The sequence below is a fragment of the Leptodactylus fuscus genome, chromosome 3 (assembly GCF_031893055.1).
Source record: "Leptodactylus fuscus isolate aLepFus1 chromosome 3, aLepFus1.hap2, whole genome shotgun sequence".
Taxonomy (NCBI): domain Eukaryota; kingdom Metazoa; phylum Chordata; class Amphibia; order Anura; family Leptodactylidae; genus Leptodactylus; species Leptodactylus fuscus.
In genome coordinates this window covers 82,911,045-82,936,240 of record NC_134267.1, presented here as the reverse complement: position 1 = coordinate 82,936,240, position 25,196 = coordinate 82,911,045, and the positions used below count along the sequence as shown (strand labels likewise).

Genomic DNA, 25,196 nt, shown 5'->3' with positions numbered 1-25,196 from the left:
AAAAATTAAACTCATATGAAAATGGCGCAAATGAAGTTTTTCTCCAATTGCACCTCATTCGGAATTTTTTTCCAGCTTCCAAGTACATTGCACAGCATATTGAATGGGGCCAATTTGTCCTGCAAATAGTAAGCCATCATGTGACGAAAATGCAAAACTGAAAAATGGCCCGGGTCCTTAAGGGGTTAGAGGACCTCCACGAACTTCATTGAGCAATTTTAGGCAGGAGCACGAAAGGGGTTGTGATTCAGAGCTCCAATCAGAGTCAACCAGCATCAGAGCTCAGAATCACACCCCTAGTCTGCTCCTGCCTGACACAGTACAGAGACTACATAGTACATCAGGCACCAAAACTAACAGCACTTATTGCTGAAGAATGATGGGGATTAGAGAAAAAAATCCAACTGTGCCGGAATCAATGGAGCAGAACCTATTAATTGATGCAAAGAGCTGGTCAGAGATGTTGAAGGGTCTTCTATAAGTCCTTTGTTTTAAATCTTCAGAATTATTTCCAAAACTTTTAGAATTAATGGTGTATTTATCTGTGAAAAGCAAAGATTGATTTTTTTCTCTGCTCTTCTCAGCTGACTATAAATAACTACAAAATTACAAATATGTGTTTATCAAATTGTAACAGAAAATTGCACTGAGACAAGAATTAAACCATCATTTTTCTGTCTGCGGCATTTGAAGCTTGCAGTCAAGTGAATTTATTTATATACAGAAACTAATAAAGAAAATCAATTGATGTTTTCATTCTTGTTAAAGCAAGCAAATTAATTTCAAGGAGTTTCAAGTTCCTTTTTCAAGATTTCTTTAAGACCCAAGTGATATACAAAAGAGCAAATAGATAGTGTATTGAGTACACGTTATTGCAGAATGATACGTTTAGAGCTCATCATTTTTCAGAGATAGTCATGTGAAAATGTTAAGAGTCCACTTTTAAATATATGGACAAATCAATATTTTTTTTAATTCAAATAGTGTATGAAAGTTAATGTAAGTTAACAAAAAAAAGCAATATACTGAAATGAAATTTTTGATACTTCTGACGCTGGGTTCACAGCTGCGCCTCGGTCTCCGTTCTCAGGTTTCCGTCTTCTGCAGACAGAAGACAGAAACCTGACAAGCCGTGTACGGCTGTTAGCGCCGTTGAGCATTATATGCTCTCCGTGGCGAAACCGTTTTTTTTTTTTACACAAAGTCCTGCATGTCCAACTTTGTGTCCGGTTAAAAAAAAAAACGGTTTTGCCGCAGAGAGCACAAAACGCTCACCGGCGCTCATGGCCGGACACTTTTCAAACCCATTCATTTAATTGGGTTTGAAAAATAACTGCAGGTTTCCGTTTCCTGCCCAGTTTCGTCAGGAAACGGAAACCTGCATAACGGAGACCCCGGGCGCAGATGTGAACAAGCCCTGATACCATCACCTATGATATATTTGTCTGTAGATCATTATGGCAGAGTTAGTAAAAAGTGTCTAAGTTTAGATTTATGTGTCTGATGCTGTTTAATAACCGTGGTTTATTGTTAGACTGTCTAGTTTAAAGAGGTTGTCTGGGCCAAAAAATTATTTTTAAAATAGACCAGGGATGTGATAAAGAAAATATCATACTCCCCTGTCCCCAATGCCCTGGTGTCCCTCCAGAGCAGTCTGGTCCTGCTGCTCCAGTGTCTTCTGGCAGTGAAATTTCTTTGATGATGTGCAGTCCCAGGTTCCTTCTGCTGAAGCCACTGATTGGCATCAGCAGTCACGAGATTGATTATTGGCTTCAGCGGTCTTATGCTGCGAAGACAATAATGGACCAGCAGAACCAGACTGCACTGTGAGGCACTGGAGCATCGGGAAACGCAACTGTGAATTACTTAGTTGTTTGCTTATTTCTTATTGTAACTTGTAATTTTTTTTTCCATAGGTAATTCCACTTTCTTGGATGACCATGGTCCCCCAACCCCAAAGGTAATTTTTGGAAAATTTTTCAGACACTTTTTAGTTACAAATTCCTGTTTTATAAGAATTACATAAAATAACTGTGAAATCAGACCAAGGCGCCAGGGGCCTTAATGCCCGCAATCAGTGCGGGCACTGATTGTGGGCATTAGTGTCGGGTCTCTGCTGTAGAATACAGCAGTGACATGGCTGGCGACCAGCTCCTGACCAGTCATCATATTTAAATATCCGACATCCGCTGTGCTATTTTTGGGAATAGCGTCAGTGGTAATTTCCTAACAAATATGCTTCAACATAGTATTGTATCGGTGATCAGACCCTCTAGGGTTCAGACCCCCGGGGAAGTGTTAAAAATGGCATTTTAAAAATAACTGTTTTTTCACAGTTTCATAGTCTTTACCATCTTAGGTTGTATGCTGTTTACAGTTAGGCAGAATATTAGGCCTCCGCACAAAAGGAACACTGATTACTAGTTTGCAGACCGCGAAATACACACAGTCGTCTGCAACTAGCCTTACAGGTTTTAAGCCTCTAAATGTAAGCAAGAATGTCTAAGACCCAGTTCATATCTGCGTTCAGTATTCCGTTTGGGGAGTCCACCTGGGACCCCCCCAAACGGAATACCGAACGAATTGACAAGCGGTGAGCAATGAAACCACATGGATTCCATAGACTATAATGGGGTCCTTGTGTTTTCCGCGTGGTGTCTGCATGAGTCATGCAGAGAGAAAAGTAGTTCATGAAGTACTTTTCTCTCCGCATGTTCTGTGCAGACACCGCGCGGAAAACACATGGACCCAATTATGATCTATGTGGTCCGTGTGCTTTCATAAGGTCAACGCTATTGTCAATATGTTCAGTATTTTATTCGGGGGGGTCTCCATACGGACTCTCCAGACGGAATACTGAACGCAGATGTGAACCGGACAGAGTGTTATCACTGTGTCCTCAGTGTTTTTTCAGCATCAGTGCCTTATATCTGCAAAAACGGACAATGTGTCAGTGTGTGATCCTAGTTTGCAGATCCACAAAAAAAAACAACACAGCTAATATGCCTAGCTTGTCCGCAAAACAGACTGCACACTGATTACATCAATGCGCCAACCTAGGTTTTTATTCTCCCATAGGCTTCTATGATCGAGTCTGTTCCGCAAACTCTGAACAGAATAGGACCTATATTTTGCTGCACGGAGTCTTGCCCGCACACTGATCTTTGGAAAGCATGGTCGTGTGCATGTGTCCATAGAAATGAATGAGTCAGTGTGTTATCTGTGAAAAACACGGATAGCACACTGATCTCGATCATGGTCATCTGCAGGAGGCTTTAGAACTAGTGTTTTGTAAAGTATCGAGGTACTGAGCCTACCTGTGTGGCTGACCTCTGTCCTGCTGTCTTATCATCACCAGGATCACCACATTTTAAAGTGATAGGTATACGTCAGACCTGTCTGGCTCCTGTTTATTTGTGAGAGTGTTTATTGTATACACTTTACAACTGTGAGAAAACAAATTTAAAAGATGTCATGGATTTTAAATGGTGTGGATCTTCATAAGGGTGCATGCACACTACGTAACGCCGGGCGTGTATGAGAGCCGTACACGCCGGCATTACAGCAGACTGCCGAACACTTCCCATTCACTTCAATGGGAGCGCTCGTAACAGCGGCGTTTACGAGCGCTCCCATTGAAGTGAATTGGAAGTGTTCGGCAGCCCTGCTGTAACGCCGGCGTGTACGGCTCTCATACACGCCCGGCGTTACGTAGTGTGCATGCACCCTAAGCTGTGACAATGACGCCATACCTTGGATAGGAGCAGAGCTGCTTCTCACTGTATACAATGTATTGAACTTCCAGCACTCCGAGGCAGCTAGATCAGCTGATTTCTTCCGAGTCTGGCACTGATAGTTGTACCACTGCAATGGAGCGAATTCTTTCATGCATCAGATTTTCAAATATCCCTGTAAAGCGTCTCTTGGATCTGGAATTTAAAGAGGACTTTTCACCACTTGGGGCACAAGCGGCTTTATATACCGCTAGAAAGCCGACATGCTTTCATGTTCTGTGCCCCTGGTGAAGAACTATCGGTGCTGGTACTGTAGCTCTTCACTGTCAGAGGGGCATTCCTGACAGTCAGTCAGGAACGCCCTTCCTCACAGTAGTGCTTATAGCGCTGTATTGTGAGAGCGGTGAGGAACCACACCGATACGGTGCGCATGGTACCGGCACCAATAGCTCTTCAGCCGGGGCACAGAACATGAAAGCGCACTGAATTCAGCGCACTGTTGGCTTTCTAGCAGTATATAAAACCGCATGTGCCCCAAGTGGTGAGAGGTCCTCTTTAAATAGGTTATCAAGGGAGTATTTATTAATTTATCTGGTCCCAGATAAAGATGGATGCTTTTAATGAACATGGGGGTTCTAACAATGACACAAACCCCAAGTCATAGGATTAGAGGCAGCATTCAGGCTCCCCAGCCTGCTTCGCTTCTTCTCCTCTTCCACTACCTTTTCTAAGGGAGATGGCTGACTATAGTAAAATCAGTCCCCTTAGCACATTGGGGGAGCGACCTGGGGAGCCAAATGCTACTTCCAGTCACGTGACCCAGGAGTTGTGTCATTACCAGATTCCCTGGGTCCATAAAAAGCATCCCCGGGACCAAGTAAGGGAATAAATACTCTCTGGACAACTCCTTTAACTTGGTCATTCAAAAATACTTGATTTCTGTTTGTTCGAACAGAAGGTCACATTATTCACAAGCATACTTAGGAGAGATTTATTTGAGGAGGTAAGCAGGGATGTGCTGCTGGTAGTCAGTGCAGCTGAATGACACAGTTGAACCATAAAGGTAGTATTATCCCTGGGAAAGACATCTGCAACAGCCTATTGCTACCGAAATTGTTCCTCTCCTGTTCAGCTACATTAACAACAGCACATTCCAGTCCAGAACAATGTGCTGCCAATAATTTTGCATCGTTTATGCTTCATAGAAGATGCCATCAGTCGGAAATGCTCAGCAGCACAGTTTTGGGGTCTTTAAAGGAGGTGTCCCGTCACAAGGATCCTATCTATAATGCTTGTAAATGTGAATGTAAGACTTTTCCTAAATACACTGCTTCAGCAAAACTGCTTTGTTTGGCCACTATATCACTTTATTCATTTTTTTGTGGCCACAGCCCTGACCTAGCTGCTCCTGAGTCAAGTGATGTGTCTGCCTGCTCTCAGGGGGAGGGAGGAGTGGCTACGTACACGGGAACGAGCCTGGGGGGGGGGTAGTTTACCCTTTGGGGGACAGGTGAAGCCAGCAACATCGCTATGCTTCTGCCCTGCATGAAGACAGCAGCGGCAGAAGCGATGCTGCTATTCCGGGGCGGGGGGGGGGGCGAGGAGCGGAATAACAGCATCGCTTCTGCCGCTGCTGTCTTCATGCAGGGCAGGCACATAGCGATGTTGCTGACTTCACTTGTGCCGGCGTCTAACTCCCTGGCATCCGCTGTAATAGGCGGATGCTGGGGACTGTTAGACGCCGACACAGGCACATCGCTATGCTTCTGCCCTGCATGAAGACAGCAGCGGCAGAAGCGATGCTGTTCCGCTCCGGGGTCACATATGCAAAGCCAAGCGGCGAGATGCCGCCGGCCCTGCGTGCAAGCTCATACACCAGTCTAGCCTTCACAATGCTAATACAGACCTGCAGGGTGTCGGGTCTGTATTTGCATTGTGAAGGATAGACTGGTGTATGAACGCGCACGCAGGGCCAGCGGCATCTCGCCGCGTGGCTTTGCATATGTGACCCCGCCCACCAATGACGAGACAAAGCCGGAAGACAGAAGATTTTAGAGGAACGAAGACGGGTAAGTATGCAACGTGGGACAACCCCTTTAAGCTGAGTTTACACTGAGTTTTTTGGACCGGATTATGATGCGGAATCCGCTCCAAAAAATGCCTCCCATTGACTTCAATGAGAGTCGTTCACTTCTTTTTTCCACTAGCGGTTTCTTCCCACTCGTGGAAAAAAGAAGCAAGCTGCCCTATCTTGCCATGGATACTGTGGCTGAATCAGCCGTGGCATCCGCGGCGCGAAGACTCTCTCCCAACTAGGTCCATTCATTTGAGCCTAATCCGGAGCGGAATGCTGCGACTGGATACCGGATTCTGAGGCGGCTTCCCGTGTCAAAATCTGGTCCAAAAAACCCCATATGAACTTACCCTTAGGCAATTCATACCAGTCTCATAGGTCATACTTTAATTAATTGGATAAATAGGTCCCCTCCAAAGCAAGAGTAACAGTACAGCTGTATATACTTACCACCAATTAGTGCTTTGCTGATGTAGCCAGAGTATGCCATCTAAAGCCCCATACACAATCCATACATCATCGGGGTTTCCCATCCCAAACGCAGTCAATAGATCAGGTCTCCTTGCCATGGTATTTATCTCTGGTGCCTAAAAGTCGCTGTATATAGAACTTCACTGAATTGTATAAGATCATTATGATGCAAGAAGTTCCTCCTGATTTTCAGATTCCCTCTGTTTGCATAGGGCTTTAGGGTGGAGTGGGGTGGGGTGGCAACACCTATGTTGGAGAGAGAGAAACTGATCTTGGTGATATATAGATTTACATACCTCCCAACTTTCAAACACCAGAAAGAGGGTCAGAATGTGCGGCGCACACTGCAAATTTAGTTCCACCCACTTCTACATTGATTCCGCCCATTCCTATCCATCTTGTACTGCTACACAGTATAATGCCCCTACAGCCACCCCCACATTATAATGTCATCCTCCTGTTGCTCCCACACATTACAACCCCCTGCCATTTGCTCCATTTTAATACCCCCTTCATCTGACCCCCCAATATAATGTCCGCCTCATCTGACCCATAGTTTTATGTCCACCTCATCTGACCCCCCAGTTTAATGCCCTGCCTCATTTGACCCCACAGTTTAATGTTCACCTCATCTGACTCCCCCAATTTAATGTCCTCCTCATCTGGCCCCACAGTCTAATGTCAGCCTCATCTTACTCCCCCAATTTAATGTCCTCCCCATCTTGCCCCCCAGTTTAATGTCCCCCTCATCTGACCCCCTCTCCACTTCCTCAGATTAAGGTCTTCCTGCCAATAACAAACATACAAAAACACTGATACTCACCCCTCCTTGCTCTCCTGTTGCTCCGCTGAGTTCTCTTCTCCCGGAGTCTTATATACTTACCTTATATAGTTATTATATACTTACCTTTCCTCCTTCCAGTCTTCCTCCTGAGGGACAGCCCATCCTTCTTTTCTGCAAGCACAAGTTATTGTTCCAGCGTTGCTCTGTTCTATGCTGCCAATTGTCAAATGACCGCCCAGTGATATGGGTAAATCTACATTTTTGATAAATTATTTTATTTACAAAGTAGGCAGGGGTAAGGTGTTTAGATTACTGTAGGGATTAGTTTTTATCCCTGACAACCCCTTTAAAGCTGAGGCTCCACGTTTCAGAAATGCTTTTTATATTGTAGATTTTGCTCCTTTTTTTGAGCCATAGCCAAGAATGTCTATAAAAGGAATGAGAAATATATAGGAAGCTATTAGACATCTCCCATCTTCTGAATCCTCTCCTGGCTTTGACTTAAAAAAAAAAACAAACAGCAATATCTGCAACAAAAAAAGCTGCATTTCTGCAATGTGGGACCTCAGCCTTAGGTCGGCTTTTTTAGCAACTTTGTAATAGTTCAACGTAATTTACTTCTTTGAGTCTATCTTCTATGTACAGAAGTGATTGTTGGCTAGTTAGTTTTGATCTGATACTTTTTGTCATAATCTCGACTTATTCTAACTTCGGACTTTTTTAAAAAATGGAGATCCATTTTCTAAGACTTCATCACTTTATAACCCACAGTTTTCTGCAAATGTTCATTTAATCGATATTGCTCGAGGCCAGGGCCCCACGTGGTGTAAATGCAGTTGATAGGATTCTAGTGAACTGTAGTTTTGAAAATTGCAGCATGTCAATTATAGCTATGGAAATGCTGGCAGTTTCCCTATAGGTATAATGGAGGCAGAAAGTCGACTTTCTGTTAAAAAAAAAAAAATGTGATAAACCATGATGTTTTATCACTACGGTTTTTCCAGCAGTGCTTTTTTGCTGCAGGACACTACTTGGGGCTTTAGCCTGAGATTAGTAAATGATTATCCAGTCTGCCTAGAGCATAAATGTGTCATAATATATTTTCTGAGTGATTTTGAAGTGCTGTAAGTCTCCCTATGTTGGAAAAAACTGGGCTGAATAAACATCAAGAGTTTAACTAGTTAGATTATATTACTGTGTGTGTGTGTGTATTTGTTGTCTTTAAGCAATGTCTCAGGATGCCTCCCGTAGGATATTACTGAGATAGATTATATTTTCTTTGGACCCCACTAGTGTTTCTCTGTCCAAGCAAAATAGAGTTGCATTGTTATACACTTTTTGTAGCACAACATAGTACATTACTTTCTCCTACACTCCTAAACTATAATCTTCAGTACCTAGATGCACCATAATGAGAAAAGTATTGGTACAAGCTTCTTAGGGTATGTAAACACTGATTTGGGGGCCGATTCCGCCCCTGAATCAGTAGCGGATTCTGCCCAGTAAGTGAAATTTAGACATTTCATTTTTTTTTCTCATTAGTACATTCATTTAGCCCTAAAATTTACACTTTCACAAGGGGTTAAGGAGAAATTGCACAACTTTTCATGCAATTTCTTCCGAAATCAGAAACACCCAACATGTGGATGTAAAATGACGTATGGAGACATGGCACCACAGAGAAGGAGCACCACTGGGTGTTTGAAAAACATATTTTGCTGGAATAGTTTTCGGGTGCCAAGTCTCATTTTCAGAGCTCCTAGAGTACCAGTACTGTAGAAACCCCCAAATAGTGATCTCAATTCAAAAAAAACTATACCCCTCACAGAATTTATCAGTACAGTGAGCATTTTGACCTCATAGATTTTATTAACATTTGGACATGAAAATGAAAAATGACTAAAAGTGAATGGGACTGAGATTGCAAGCCAAGTACAGAAACTATTCAATATACGGCATTGTGCTTGTTAAACAATGAGATGGAGGTAGCACTTGTCTGAATGCTGCAATCTCATCAAACAGCTAATCGATAGGGATGCCAGGTATCGCACCTCCAGCAGTCTGATACTGATGACCCATCTTAAGGATAGGTCATTAATATCAGGGACCCACCGTATAGACATGTTGTGACAAAATAATGTTGTAAATAACAGTGACTTAAAGAGGACCTTTCACCATTTTGCACACAGGCAGTTCTATATACTGCTGGAAAGCTGACAGCGCACTGAATTCAGCGCACTGTCGGCTTTCCCGATGTGGGCCCGGTGTGAAGAGCTTACGGTCCCAGTACCGTAGCTCTTCTATGGTCAGAAGGGCGTTTCTGACAGTTAGCCAGAGACGTCCTTCTTCACAGCACAGCCAATCGCGCTGTACTGTAAGAGCCGGGAGGAACGCCCCCCTCCATCTGCTCGCAGTACTCGTCCATAGACGAGCATTATCAGGGAGGGAGGGGGGAGTTCCTCCCGGCTCTCACAGCACAGCGCGATTGGCTGTGCTGTGAAGAAGGACGTCTCTGGCTAACTGTCAGAAACGCCCTTCTGACCATAGAAGAGCTACGGTACTGGACTGTAAGCTCTTCACACCGGGCCCACATCGGGAAAGCCGACAGTGCGCTGAACTCAGCGCACTGTCAGCTTTCCGGCAGTATATAGAACTGCCTGTGGGCAAAATGGTGAAAGGTCCTCTTTAATGGAATCCAAAGCCTTTGTTGTTGGGACACTAAAAAAATGGATCAGATAATGTATATTAGACTTATTTCTGACTTGCATAATTATATGGTGCAAAATATATTATATATGGGGCAGCCAAGAAGGTTTCCAGTATGCCATTAGATGTGAAAAATATAAGATATTGCATGCATCATCTTGTCGCACAATGACTTTGGAGGGAATTCATCAAATCATGTGCGTAAAAAATTGTAATGTACCTCTAATTTCATTTATAATAACTATTAGACATACAGTGGGGAAAAAAAGTGTTTAGTCACCTTGTGAAGACTTACAGAAAATGTTTGACCTCTGTCATTGCCAACAAAGGCTATATAAAGGGCAGTACGGTGGTTCAGTGGTTAACACTGCAGACTTGCAGTGCTGGAGTCCTGGGTTTGAATCCCGCCAGGAACATCGTCTGCAAGAAGTTTGTATGTTCTCCCCGTGATTGCATGGATTTCATCCCATTCTACAAAGACATACTGATAGGATAAAAAATGTACATTGTGATCTCTATATGGGGCTCACAATCTACATTTAAAAAAAAAGATATATAACAAAGTATTGAACTATATGAACTTTTGTTATTGACCAAATACTTATTTTCCACATAATTTGCAAATAAATTCTTTCCAATTCAGACAATGTGATTTTCTGAATTTGTCTTCTCATTTCATCTCTCATAGTTGAGGTCTACCTATGATGTCAATTTCAGACTGACCTCATCCTTTTAAGTGGGAGAACTTGTACAATTGGTGGCTGATTAAGTTCTTTTTTTCCCCACTGTATCCATTGTCATTTTCTGATAGATTTGCGCCTGTCTAGTATTATCTGAAAGTTGTATTTCTAAGCATAAAATAGTTCACCTACACCCTGGCACAAAGCTCTAAAATGTTACATTATCAGCTTATTGCACCTAAAGTGTTGCAGCACCATGGGGGTTGCACCAAACAACAAATTACATTACATTAGTTTTCAAAGTTGTGCCAGATTCATTAAGCATTTGATGAATTTATCAAAATTTGCACATTTTTTTATATACCGTATTTTTCGGACTATAAGACGCACTTTTTTCCCCCCAAATTTCGGAGGAAAATGAGGGTGCGTCTTATAGTCTGAATGCTACTGCACCGCTGGTTTTCTTCAGCGGCAGTAGCGCGGCAATCTGCAGGCCCCGGCAGCTAAGACAGTCCCCGGCATCTGCTGTAATAGACCGGCGGATGCCGGGGAGTGTCTTAGCTGCCGGGGCCTGCAGATTGACGCTGGTTTTCTTCAGCGGCAGGAGCGTGACAATACTGCAGGCCCCGGCAGCTAAGACACTCCCCGGCATCCGCCGGTCTATTACAGCAGATGCCGGGGACTGTCTTAGCTGCCGGGGCCTGCAGATTGCCACGCTCCTGCCGCTGAAGAAAACCAGCGGTGGAAGCGCGGCCATGCTGCAAATCCACTCCTCCTCCACAGGTCCCGGCAGTCAGTTAGCCCCGGGGCCGGTCCCCAATGGCCCCATACCTTTAGTGATGCAGGCCGGCTCCTGCACGGCGAGGCCGCAGGAGCCGACCTGTTCCGATGACAGCCGGAGAATAATGAAGGCTCCGAGGCTTGTCATAGATATATATATTACTATCGCGGCTGGTCTATGACCCTCCGCGATAGTAATGTATAGAATCTCCCATAGACGGCAATACACTTGTATTGCCGTCTATGGGACTTGCAATCAAATGATTGCAGGTTCAAGCCCCCTAGGCGGGGGATAATAAAATAGTAAAAAAAACAAAAAAAAAAACCACTTAAAAAAATATAATAAAAAATAAAATAAATAAAAGTTTACCTCCTTTCCCTAGAATACATATAAAAGTATAACATTACTGTGAAACATACACATTAGGTATCCCTGTGTCTGAAAATGCCCGGTCTACTAATATTTTTATGTACAGTGAACGTCAAAATCAAAGGTGCTAAACTGCCGGGTTTTTCTCTCTGTTTTGCCTCTGAATTAAATAAAAGGTGATCTAAGCAATAAACATTTCCCAAAATGGTATATCTAAAAAGTACACCTGGCCCCACAAAAAAAACACCCTATACATCCCCGTACAGCTGCAGGGTCACCTGTCAATGTGGCCTTGCAGCTGTTCCAAAACTACAACTCCCATATATTAAATATTTTACCATTTTTTGCCTGAAAATTTTTTTTCCCTATTTTTCTCCTCTAAAACCTGGGTGCGTCTTATAGTCCGAAAAATACGGTATATATTATATGAAAGAGGTAAGTCAAGTCAGGCACATTTGATGACTTTCCCTCCTGCTTGTTTTTCCTTTATGAAGTGTCCTTGTTTTTAGCAATAGGGGATTCCAGCTGGCATGAGAGTAGACTGCTTGTGCCACTGAACATTATTGTAAGCTTTTGGTCCCAGTTCTTCCCTGATGAATTCTGTACCAACCGAGGGGGAACAGGACAAGACATAGTAGAGTGAAATGGAATTGATTTCTTTATATTTAGATGGTTCACAGGGTTGTCAAAGTGGAGGGAAAACTGTTTGTGAGACTCAGTGAATGCATGTCTTATGTTTCTCTGAACAGTGCACATAAAAAATAGGCACAAAATAACCTGAGCAGATGTACAATGCTTGTTTATGAGACTTGCATCATTCTAGCCATTTCTGTAAAATCAATTAGGAGCTTCTCATATTGTTATCACTCCGGAGTACTCGCATGTTACTCCAAGGCCAACATGAATTGGTGCTACGTTATGAATGTGGAACAGAAGTTACTAAGATTTTCCATGGAAAATATTGACAATGACATAGAGTGGATTTTCTTCTGCTAACAGGCCTACAAGTTGCAGTGCATTTCAGTGCTAACAAACTTGTACTTATACTGTTGTCCAAGTACCCTGCCGTCTGTTACTCAAGCTGTAGATATCTTGTAGTCAAATGTGTTGCTTGACATTTACTGTTTTATGTCATTATTCTCCGAATCAGCCATTGAGCTTGGACACTTAGAAGATAGGATATATAAGGGTATGTTCACATGGAGTTTTTTGAAGGCGGACTTTGACGCGGGATCTGCCTCTAAATCCGCCTGCAAAAATGGCTCCCATTGACTTCAATGGGAGTCACTCACTATTTTTTCCCCGTAGCTAGTAGTGGAAAAAAGTGAGACTTGGACTCCCATAGCCCTATCCCTATTTTTCCAGTTAGCCTTCCTTAGACCACTTTTGGGAGGGGCACTACTGTATTTACACTTCACAAGACCTGCCCTTTTTGGAGATACTCTGAACCAGTCATTTAGCTGCCACAACTTGGCACATGTCCAAGCAATTCAGAGTCTTATGCTTGCCCATATTTACAATGCATCAACTTTAGGAACTGTTTACTTGCAAATTAATATATCCCACTTCTTCGCAAGTATAATTGTAACAAGAAATATGATGTTATTGGCTTCACCTGTTATCGGTTGCACTGTTATAGCTGATGGCTGTTTTTGCTTGTTTGTCATACTTACATTTTTCAGATTACCAAAGAAATTTCAATATCAAGCAAAGATAAAATGTAGTTTTTCATTGATGATGTAATGTATTAAGGTAAAAAAAGCTATCACCTAAGCCTAGTAACTGGCCATGTGACCCTTTGCGGTAACAACTGCAGTCAAGAATTTGCAATAACTGACAAAGAGTCCTTCACATTTCTGTGGAGGAATTTTGGCCACTCTGCAGAATTTTTTTAAATTCAGCTACATTGAAGGGTTTATTGAGCATGAATGGCCTGTTTAAAGTCATATAGACAAATAATAAAAAAAAACTGGTGCCCTGGCACTTGTAAGATGGAGCCCTCAGTTGCAGCTACTCTGGGACACCAACCTGGAAGGTGGTGAGTAAACACAAGGGAAAAATTGAAAATGGTAAAAAACGGGTATGAGAGCGCCATACACAGTTTTTCTCCAGTCCCACCCCATGAATTTTTTTCCAGGTTCCTTGTACATTGTGTAGAATATTAAGTGGTACCATTACAATTTGTCTCGCAAAGATTAAAAGGATTGTCCAGGTAAAAATGGGACAACAATTTAATTTTTTTAAATCAGCTGAGTGAGTGGAAAAAAAAATTCATACACAGCTCTTCGTTGCCTCCCAGCGTGGTTGGGTCCTCTCAATCTGGCAGAAATACCTGCCATGAAGCAAAGGGCATGTAATGTTACTACCTGTAACATCCCAGGTTTCTTCCTGAGGCCTACATAGGCTACTGATTGGCCTCAGCGGTGACGTGACCATTTCAGCCAAAGAGATCTGGGATGTAACAGCTAGTGTGCCGTTTCACTTAGAAATTACATCAGAGCAGAAGGACAGGACCGCGCTGGGAGGCTACAGGAACACCAGGACAGGTTGGTATGTTTGGGGGGGAGGGTTTTCGCCTCCTCCAGCATATTTGAAATAAAAAAGGGCCTGGATAACCTCTATAAGCTTTCATATAGCTCTGTGAATAGAAAAATAAAAAATTATGGGGCTTGAAAGATGGAGAATCAAAAACAAAAATTAAACAAGTCCTTTGGTGGGAAGGAGTTAAAAGGCAGATATATGTCACAAAATATAATAAGCCTGGCATTCAAGGTGTATACTGGTAGAGACAGTTTATTATTTTTCTGTTTTGGTGTGTGGAAAAAAATGGAAAATAACATTCTTGCTGGAGTAAGACAAGGAAAGGCCAAATTCCATTCTTTAGTACAATTTCCTAGACAATTCCTATCATTTAGCTGGACAAAACAACTAAGTCATAGACTTCCAAATATCCCCCCCAATAAAAACAGAATATCATATATAAATACCAAAATCTTTGTAACAAATAAATGCCCCCTCTGAGGACTATATAGGTTCAGGTATGCAGCATAAGCTTTGAATACCTGTTAGGGAATTGCTAGGACAGCAATTCCCCAGAAACTGAAGCCCCCCCACTGTCCCTTCCTATTGCCAGGCCCTATCCTACGTAATAGGCGGCAACCACAAAGACGGTCCCTTCCTGTATAGGTGAGACACAAAACTCAGACAAGACGAACAACAAGGGAGGTCAGCTAGCCAAGGGTCAGTAACAGTCGAGCGGTGCAGTTCCAAATCGGAGTCCAAAGAATAGTCAGTAGGGAAAGCCAGAGGTCAAGGTTTAGAATGCAAGCAAAAATAGTGACAGCAAGGAGCAAGTACCCACAAGGCAATAGCAAGCCTTGGTGTGAATGAGAGCCAAGACTAAATAGGGAAGGAAGAACCCGCCCTGAACCTGACAGGAAGACAGGCTGTCAATCACAGGGCAAGATGGGTGTGGTACAAAGACAATCACAGAACTAGAGCCGTGTTCACAAAGTGCAACTAAAAACTTTAAGCAAATTATCAAACTGCACCCGCCTCCTGCGCCACAGCATGCGAGCAGAGGGTGGCACAGAGACCCGAACAGGCAGAGATGTTACAATACTTACTTCGGAAATTGTATCCAGTAACATGCTGTAGTTACACTGGTTCCATGATCACAGTATCACTCTCTAAGACAGTACAAGCCCCTGAACGTGTGTACTACATAACAAGCATCCGTTGATGCCATGTTGTTTGGGCATACCTAATGGATTCTCTTAACCAACAGACTGGTGGGGCTCGCAAGCTTGGGAAAAATAGTTTTCTTTGGATTGTTTCATTAAGGCCAATTTAACAAAAGTTATCTACTTTGGACTGAACTTGATATCCCTGTTGTCAAAATTTAATCCTCCATTAGTATAAAATACAGTCAAAATTGAAAATGTTTTATTATATGTTTAGATACGTATGATTTTATGTAAGTATTAAATCCTGTAATATCCACAAAAGTCTGTCCAGAAGTGAAAGACAGTGTGGAAAGAATACTCCTGCCTGCAGAAGCTAAATTTAAAATCCAAGGCATAAAATCTAGAAAAATAAGGATATATTTTATTCTTCTATCTGGCTTTCTTCTTTTTTTTCCAGTGTCATGACAAATTTGCGTCACTCTTGAGACTCCTAAAACGTATTAAAATGTGACAGATTTAGATCACAGCTACTGCTCTGTTCAAAAGACATTACTGATAGATTATAGAACAAAGGGTTGTAGTTATGCAAATATTTTTAGACTGTCCATCATTAACATCAATTATAGCAAATGTCACTAATGAATACTAATACTTATTATATTCCTAGTCAGGAGTCTCAGCAGCTGCATATCTAAATTTACACTTAATATCGAGGTCATTGTTTAAAATTTCATGATAAAATTGCCTCTGGAAAGTTTGGTTTGGTGCTACTATACTAAACTAAATCCCAAGAGTTAAAGACAATGTGGGCCATATGTGAAAAGTGTTCCAAGGTTTTACACAGCAGAGGCCCTAAAGGAGATGATAAAAAAAAAAAATGTATTTACGTAAAAGTGTGTGGCACTATTAAAAATCTAGAAGGAATACATTTGGTACAAAGTTCTCAAATTTAGACAAAGTTATATACTTAATATCATAGCAAATGACACTGACCCTTTCCTGGAATTTGTCAATCCTGGTGTACTAAATCCTGCATCTATTCCTTTCAACCGTCATTGCTTACACAAATGCTAAAGCTCCATCCCTCCAGCTCTGGTTCTATTCAGTTTATTTGACCCTTAAATGTTTCCAATATGGGAGAATAAGACTAAATTTCATAAAGCAATGCTAGCCATAGGGCACACTGTCTGGCAAAGAACCCTCTTTCCATTACGTTTGCTTATTACAACAGTCTGAAAACAGACCAGTTCAATTCTTTTTTGTTCGGTCTCTCTCAAGAGTTTAAAGGGGCTCAATTATTGGGAAAAGTAATTGTTAGATAAGCACATCCTTGCATAGCTTATAGAAAGGCTATTTTACACCTACCTTTTGTATATAAATTGCCTCAGCAGTTTTTGAATATTTCTGTTTTTATTCATATGCTAATTAGCATTCTCCATACACTCCAGAAGTGTCTGTGTCTGCTATGAGAGCAGGGAGATGAGTCATCAGCACAGCAGCCTCTCTGCTCTCATACACATAGAGAATAGAGGGTGCACAGAGACATTTCCGGGGTGCACGGAGAAGGCTAATTAGCATGTGAATAAAAAAGGGCTTATTCAAAACACACTAAGGTAATTTACATGCAAAAGATATGTATGGAATAGCCTTTCTAGCTATGCAAGTATGTGCTTAGCTAAAAATGACTTTTTCCAATGATAGAGCCCCTTTAACTTTCTTTGTACCCTTTTTTGCAAACTAGCATTTCAAGCTTGTCCACCAGAATATTTCTGAAAACATTATTTATCTTCATATGAAAGATCAATTTCGATTGTATGTATTCAGATTATGTTGTCATGACTAGTAGGCAGGGGCATAATTACCAGGGTAGCAGAGGTAGATGCTGCCACAGGGCCCAAATACTAAGGGCCTGGCGGCAGCCGCTACGTTTTTTTTTTTTAATTGTCTGTTACCTGCTGGAGTAATCCTGCTGCGGGATCAGTAAACGAGGCCTCAGGCCCCACACGGAGCCAGGGAGAGGTAAATAACAGTGTTTTTATGTTTGTATCCTGTCTAGATCTCCGATTATTATACTCTGGGGTCTGAAAAGACCCCAGAGTATAATAATTGTTCATGGGTGTCCACAATGAGACATAATATTGTGTGCAGGGGCCACTATGGGGCATAATACTTTGTGCAAGGGCCACTATGGGGCATCATACCGTATGCAGGGGCCACTATGGGAAATAATACTGTGTGCAGGGGCCACTATGGGGCATAACACTGCATTCAGGGGCCACTATGGGGCATAATATTGTGTACAGGGGCCCCTATGGAGCATAATAGTGTGTGCAGGAATCCATGCGTTCGGGATGGGGGGTTTGGTCGGTCGGGGTCTTTGGCAGGGGTCGGTCTGGGGAAGGGAATGTGTATGTCAAAGTTCTCCATGGGGCCCCACCATTCCTAGTCATGCCACTGCTAGTTAGGTATAGGATCTTACCTTCTTTAATATATTAATATTTTAATATACATAATATTGTAAAGGGATTGCACAATAAAATAGGAATAACACAGACAGCAAAGTCTTATGTTACATCTAGAGCTTTGTAAATTGTAGGTTTGGGTAAAGAAGTGGCAGAGGAGGTTTAAAGGGGTATTCCCATAACGCTTGTTCTGCCGCCTGCAGGCTCTGCGCTCTCTTCACTTCCTGGATTTCTCAGCACATTGGTGGGCGGGGTTTCACTTGATCTGCTATCTGCTATATTTGCAGTTAGTAATGAGAGATTGGATGTAAATGCAATACCACAGTATAAAGCTGATGTGGAAACTGATGTAGCAGAGCTGGATTTGAGTCAGCTTGCATTACATACAGAGGTAACGGACTCAGCCCTTATCAGCCAAATTCAATTAAATTGGCTGATAAGTGGAAAAGCTGAAGATAGCACAGTAATCCCGGAGCTCTCACCTCCCACCTCCCCTATCTGAGGAACTCCATTGCTTGTCAGCCCCTCCTCCCCCCTCCCCCCTGAGAGCAGGCAGCTACGTCACTTGGGAAATGAGCAGATAAGTGAATAAATTAAGATAGCGGCCAAACAAAGCAATTTTGATAAAGCAATGTATTTATGAAAAGTCATAAATCCACATAAACTAGCAGTATAGATAGGATGCTTTTCATGGGACGACCCCTTTAGCACTGATAAATGAAACGTCTTGTACATGGGAAGAAAAATTACATAACAAGATTACTTACTGGGTAAAACTGACATGGATTTGGTATTTCAGGTATTTCAGTTGATTGGAAACTTCACTCTAGTAAAAAGTGTCAGGGCACATAAGATCATTAGGTGATCATTGGGTGTATCTAAAAAGGGGCATAGATGCACATAATGACAATGTAGTTGAACCACATTACAAACCTCTGTCAGACCATATATAGTCATTCAGGTCTATTATAGTGCCATGTAGGATAAGAAGCATACCTTATTACCACAAACTGATGAGACAGAGGGCAGAGAAAATTAGCTTTTTATACATATGCAAATCAGTCTGAAAGTACATCGGGGCCCTGATTCACCAGATTTGCCTATAAATGTTGTTATTAAAAACTGCCTGCTTGCTGACTGTAAACAGCCATTGCTGATAATGATCATCATCAGGAGAGCAGTGGCTCATTGGTTACCAATCCTTACTGATAACTAGTAAGTGCTTCCTTCAGTAGTGGTTACTTGTGGGATGAGGGGAGTGAGCAGTGAGTATGCATTTCAGTATTCACCCCTCTTAGGACTTCCTGCTCCTTCTCTGCGTTCCTTACCACCCAGCCATGACACTGAGTGGTGAGGAACTCCCCCCTCCCTTCCTGACAGTACTCGTCCATAGACTATTACTGGGGGGAGGAAACATTCCACAGGGCTGAGCGTCATGGCTGGGCACTAAGGAATGCCCTCTCATAGTACAGTGTTACACACAGTGCTGTCAGGAGGGGCGTTCTCAGCTAGACTGTTGGGAATGCCCTTCTGACAGTGAAGAGCTATTGGTAAATGCACCAATAGCTCTTCCACCGGGGCACATAATGGGAAAGCCGACAGTGCGGTGAGTTCAGCACGCTGTTCTAGCGGTATATAAAACCACATGTACCCGAGGAAATGAAAGGCCCTCTTTAAGCAATGGGTGGCAGAGCAGGGCAGCGGTATTGGATGGTCATCTAGAGCAGGGAGTGAAGCACCAAAAGAAAAAGAAGTGTCACTAAAGTCCATTTCAGCAAATTTGCATAATAATAATAAAATGCTGACTTTCATGAAAATGGAGCTGAAATGCAGAATAAGAAAGGCATATTTGGAAAGTGTAGAAACAGCCCTACAAAGTACTGTCATTGGTTGGCAGACTGGCTTTAATGGAAGGATTGTCCTCTTTAGGTTCACAATCATATATATAAATGCCTACAAAGAGGTTTTTAAGGTGTTTGGAGGGATTTTTAAACTGCAGTCAACAGAAGAATTCAGGAGTGATAGGAAAGCAGCAAAATAACAGCTCTCATCTGTCTGGGCATTTTCATAGACATACGAAAACACCAACAACTGCATCACACTGGGAAAATGCATAAGTTTTAATAAAGTGTTGATAGGGTTGATGTAGAGTTGTTTTTTTTAGGTTTTTCCCCAAGGCCAAAGCTGAATCTTGTAAATGCAAATGATTTTTCTTAAATTCTTTAAACATGATCTTTAATAATTACAATTCGCTTTTCATTTTGGCTGGTGGTGTCATGGAAAATGCAAAGGGAAAAGAAGTCTCATAGAAAAATAATATAATTATGTGTCAGTAAATGCTTATTATGTAAACATGGTAGAACATGGAATGCAGTCAGTGGAAATGAGTCTGACGTAATGAGGATACATGCTGTACCAAACAAGTTAAGGCTATATTTGAACACATTTACATGCTGTTACCGTGTCAATATTATGTTCTTATGCTAAATTCACACTAGTGTTGCCTCTCATTGTTCTGATCTGCCAGAGAACCAGACGAATGGAGAGGTAAACTGCTAAAATAACAGTAAGGCCCTATCAAATCTGCGTTTGGGTTTCTGTTCAGGTAGTCCACTTGGGGGCCCCCCCAAACATAAAGCTATCCGCATAAAAAAGCCGTTACCTAAGGATACCCGCAGACCCCATAGTCTATAATGGGGTCCGTGTGGTTTCAGCTCGGTTTCCACACGATAAATGCAGAGAGAAAAGTGCTGCTTTTCCCTTCACATATTTCATTTGGATAGGTGAACGGAATGGCCTGAACACAGATGTGAACCGCGCCTAATACAGAGTCCAACGGACTCCATTGACTATAATGGGATCAGTTGGGTGTAAGTTGTTTTAAAACTGAAACTGGCGGTAGGCCCATAACAGTGGCCTTATAGCTTCCATAGGCACTTGCCAACAAAGCCTTAGCGACTAATGTTCTGATTTCAGCAGTATGCAATTTGTGGTGATGGCTGCTTTGCCTCCACTCATGTCAGTGCAAGACGTAATTATCTCGAGGATGCAGTGCTTAGAAGTGTTTTCTGTGACACTATAATCAATCCAACACGTTCCATATGACGTCATCAACATAGTCAAAGGCTTCCCTTCTTTCCCTGAATTTCAACTTATTTCTTCAACACACTTCCTTACAAACCAATTATTCAGAATTACCTGGGAACACTAAGATCCATGCATCACTACTTAGTTAGAAAAATTAGCTATGCAGAGATGCCCCACAAAGAAATGACTGTTTATTGTGTACTCTAATCTCATATTTGTTCTAGAACTACAGCCACCCTCTTATATTTGAGCCTTGGAGACCGAATTACAAATTAAAGACATTACAGCGCTTTACCAACACACCATGGGCCCCCTTCTTATGTGTCTGGCTCCAAGAATCCTCCTATAATCTAGTCTCCAGATGGTACAAGACCCCCATTCACCTGCACAACTATTCACCTGATGTATCCCCCAAGTGTTGGCCCTGTCACAAGGAGAACGGTACTTATTTGCATTTATGGAGGGACTGCGAAAAATCCGCCCCTACTGGATGTAGATTCAACTAATCCTAAATCGGATCTGTGGCTTCACAATGCCCTTATCAACCCAAAAGCATCTTCCTAAATATCTGGCCCATATTCCCTCCTAGCCCTCACACAAAACTTTGGCTACATTTACTCTCAGCTGCCAATGTTTTGATTCCCCTGATCTGGACCTACGAATCTCCCACCCTCTATCGCACACCACCACAAGAAGATAGTGTGCCTGTCTGGAAGACTCTCCCACATGCAACTACACACACACACTAAATTTAGCAATTTATGGGTGCATTGGTTTGCATTCATCAGAGTCTCTACTTGTTCTCATCTATGGGCTGATCCTCCTGATTAATTATTCTTGACATTGGAAGACCCTTGACATATCCATACAAATATTCCTATTCCATGTAGTGGAAGAGTAAGTAACTCAGCAGACAAAGAAGGAGAGGGAAAACTCTCCTTCTTTGTCTGCTGAGTTACTTACTTGTCATCAGTTCTGACGAGAAGATGCTATGCGTTGCTAATGTTTACCTATTATATACACGCTTGCATACCTTTGTATCTACTATTACTGCTATGAAAAATCAATAAAAATGTATTTGAAAAAAATAAACAAGCTGAAACCGGTTGTGGAAAAATTCTTCTGTGCAGAACTTTTCTTCCACCGATTTTCAGGTGGACACTGCGAGTCTCCAGCTGAGATTTTGGCACAGATATGAACGTAGCTTTAGAAGATATACGTCATAGGGCACACAACAATTATTATTGGAGACTTGCTAATAAATAATATCCGCAGCTAGCTAGGCAGTGCTAGACTGAGTTCACTTGGTTGCTAAGCAAAGGTGTCAAATATTGTACTGATTTATCCACCTTTCTATTTAACTTTTTACAGTCTATTTCATATTTCCTTTTTATTCGCTGGTAAAATTTTTGTTAAATGTATTATGTAAATTTTTTTACAGACTTTTCAATAGGTCTTTATTAAATTATCCTTCACTTTTGTGTGTGCAAATGTGTCACTATAGTAATAGACCACAAACACCCTGTGCAGTCTGATCCTGCAGTCATTGTCCCTTCCATTTTGTCGCCTATTACAGGTGGGCGAGGAGTAGAGGACACGTGGAATAGAATATAATTACAGAATCAGAATATACAGTTTGTGGTTCATCAGAAATCTTTTTTTTTTTTTTTTTTTTTTAATAAATTCTTTATGTATAAACAATTACAAGGAAGTGAAACAGAAAAAACAAGACCATAGCATAGCAGGACCAGAGAGACCAGACCTACAAAAAAAAAACAACATACAAATGACACGTCCAAAGGGTCAAAACAAAGCAAGACCATAAAAATCAAACATCTAAGACAACACAACTAGAGTTGAAGGGGACGGGAAGAAAAGGGCAAAAGGATGAAGAGAAGGAAAGAGAAGACCCCAAGCTCAGTCCACCGACCCACCAACAGCAAAGAAGCAACAGCCAAACCAATCTCAGTACTTTTGGGCACTCCAAGGGACGATTCACAGTGGGGACAGAGAGGGAGGTCCAAAAGGTGAAGCAGAAAGAGAGACAGTGAGTATAGGAGAGAAATCTGAGAAACTTGGCTAACCACCTTATGAACACCCTCCCAGAAGTCACAAAGCCTAGTGCACTCCCAAAAAGTATGCAAAAGATTTCCCACCTCCGAACCATAGCGCCAACAAGGAGGAGAAGAGAATGGGAAAATCCTATGCAAGTACGCCTACAGACTATACCAACGCATCAGGATTTTGTAGCCCGCCTCCTGGTACTTACTGGCTATAGAGCAAACAAGCAAAACAGAGGGTCCTGGTACAGTGCGAGGCAAAGAAAGATAGGCCCAAAACCGACTTCCACTAGACCAAGAAGGAGGGGTGATGGTTCGGAGGGGGAGACTAGAAGCAAGTAGAACTCTATGGACAAACCCTCCGGACTCGGACTCAGAACAGCAACTAAGCTACACATCCGGGTACGTATGAAACAAGAAGGTGGGGGGCCACACCCTCTCATAAATGTGTCTCCTGAACAAAGGCAAATGTGGATTCTCTTACCCCAGAGCAGAGAGGAATGTTCCTTCGGAGTACCGAGACCGTTGGCATTGATTGCGGCACAAACAATGGAGTCCTTGGACATCAGCCGAGGGCCAAAAAAAAATAAAAAGAGGGGAGGAGTACCGAGGAAGGCAAAGAACAGACAAGAGAATGGGGGGGAAAGGAGACTCAAATCAGACAGCAACTACAAGTAAGCAAATCTGCTCCAAGCTAGGCCGGAACGGACAACAAAAAACAGGTATCAAATTCACACCGCGGTATACCCTCGGACAGCTGCCAAGCCTAACTAGTAGGGGGAGAGGCAGTACAACAAAAGGGTGCTACCCTTTCCCCAAGCAGCAAAACACGATGCCAAAAAGGCAGATGGTAGTATAGGGGGGGGGGGGCAGAACTGGAAACATAGTGCCGGTCCAGTGAACTATTAGGATATCTAGGTTCCTTTAAATAAAGCAGGATGGCCTGCACCACGGCCAGCGGGCCAAAAGGAGAGAAAATACACTACCAAAACAGTTGACAGCAATGGCATTGGCACGGACGCCGAGCAGAAAGGTAAAGGACAGCAGGTCATGGAGCACTCCAAACCAGGGGGAAGAGAGAGGGCGGGTCACACCGTCATAGGGCGACGCAGACCGAGGTCCACAGTGACTGCCGACTGGGCAGAATACTTTTAACTAAAATAAGATGGTCAACAGGAAAAGCAAGGCACAGAGAAGTCCAGCAATCGGCGTGAGTCCCAGGGAGAAACAGATACAGAAAGACATCTCTCATCATGAAGGAGCCAGCCGAAGATTCTCAGCCCATCGGGCCACGGAAGAGAATGAGTACCGATCAACAGATGGTGCAGACGTCATCAGGTAGTCAAGCCAGTCCGGGAGAGAGATCTCAGGTAGATCCAGGAACTGCGCCAGTGGAATCACTTGGTCGGGAGAATGAAGGGTGAACACTAGGGTTGAGCCGATCTTGAGATTTCAGGATCGGTTTTAAAATCTGATTTCTGATCATTTTCCATTCGAACCTGACACCAATCCCAATTCCGATCCTAATGCAAGTCAATGGGATTTTTTTAATAATCGAAGAATGATCCTATTCACTACAAAGCGTGGAATCCAAAAATTGAACGCTTTAATTTTTAGACTCCACACTGTGTAGTGATTAAAAAATCCCCCGGCTACTTAAGTCCACCCTGCTGTCCACTTATCTGCACAGAAGCGCTGCCCCTGTCGCTCCACGCTGCTCTCACTCCTCTTCTTTCTGCTTCGCATGTCTGAAGAGCACCGTATGTGCCCCTGCCTCCCAGGCTGGAGGCAAGTTACTGATGCTGGGAGTAGACAGGGCTTGTTGCGGCCTAGGAGAGTGTGGGTGGGTACAGGGCAGGGAGACGTGAGTGCATCACTCGCATCTCCCCTCCCAGTACCCGCCCACACTGTCCTAGGCCACAAGCCCCGCCTTCTTCCTAGGTCTGTAACACTAACCTGGGAGCTAGGGGCGTGCACGGACCAAGAAGAATGGGGAGCGACAGCAGCAGCGGATCTGTGCAGATAAGTGGACTATTCTGTTTCCTCTCTGCTGTGCCATATCCTCGACCCTGCTACATCTGCATTACTGTACATTGACTTGTCTATCTACTCTTCTGCTTTGTCCCTGCTATACGGTAAAGCAGGGACAAAGCAGAAGAGTAGATAGACAAGTCAATGTACAGTAATGCAGATGTAGCAGAGTCCAGCATACGGCACAGCAGAGAGGAAACAGAAGAGTAGATCTACTCTTCTGTTTCCTCCTTGCTATGCCATAGGAATGAATGGATGCAGGAGGTTAAGC

The 25,196-nt window shown here is 42.8% G+C and overlaps 1 protein-coding gene across 1 annotated transcript in view; it reads left to right on the top strand.

The window, feature by feature from the left end:
* Window positions 1–25,196, top strand: part of UST (uronyl 2-sulfotransferase) — a 229,214-nt gene that overhangs the window by 90,730 nt on the left and 113,288 nt on the right. The window contains exon 2 of the mRNA XM_075267888.1: window positions 1,917–1,960. Coding sequence (XP_075123989.1) covers window positions 1,917–1,960 — 44 coding nt within the window. The remainder of the gene's footprint in view (window positions 1–1,916; window positions 1,961–25,196) is intronic.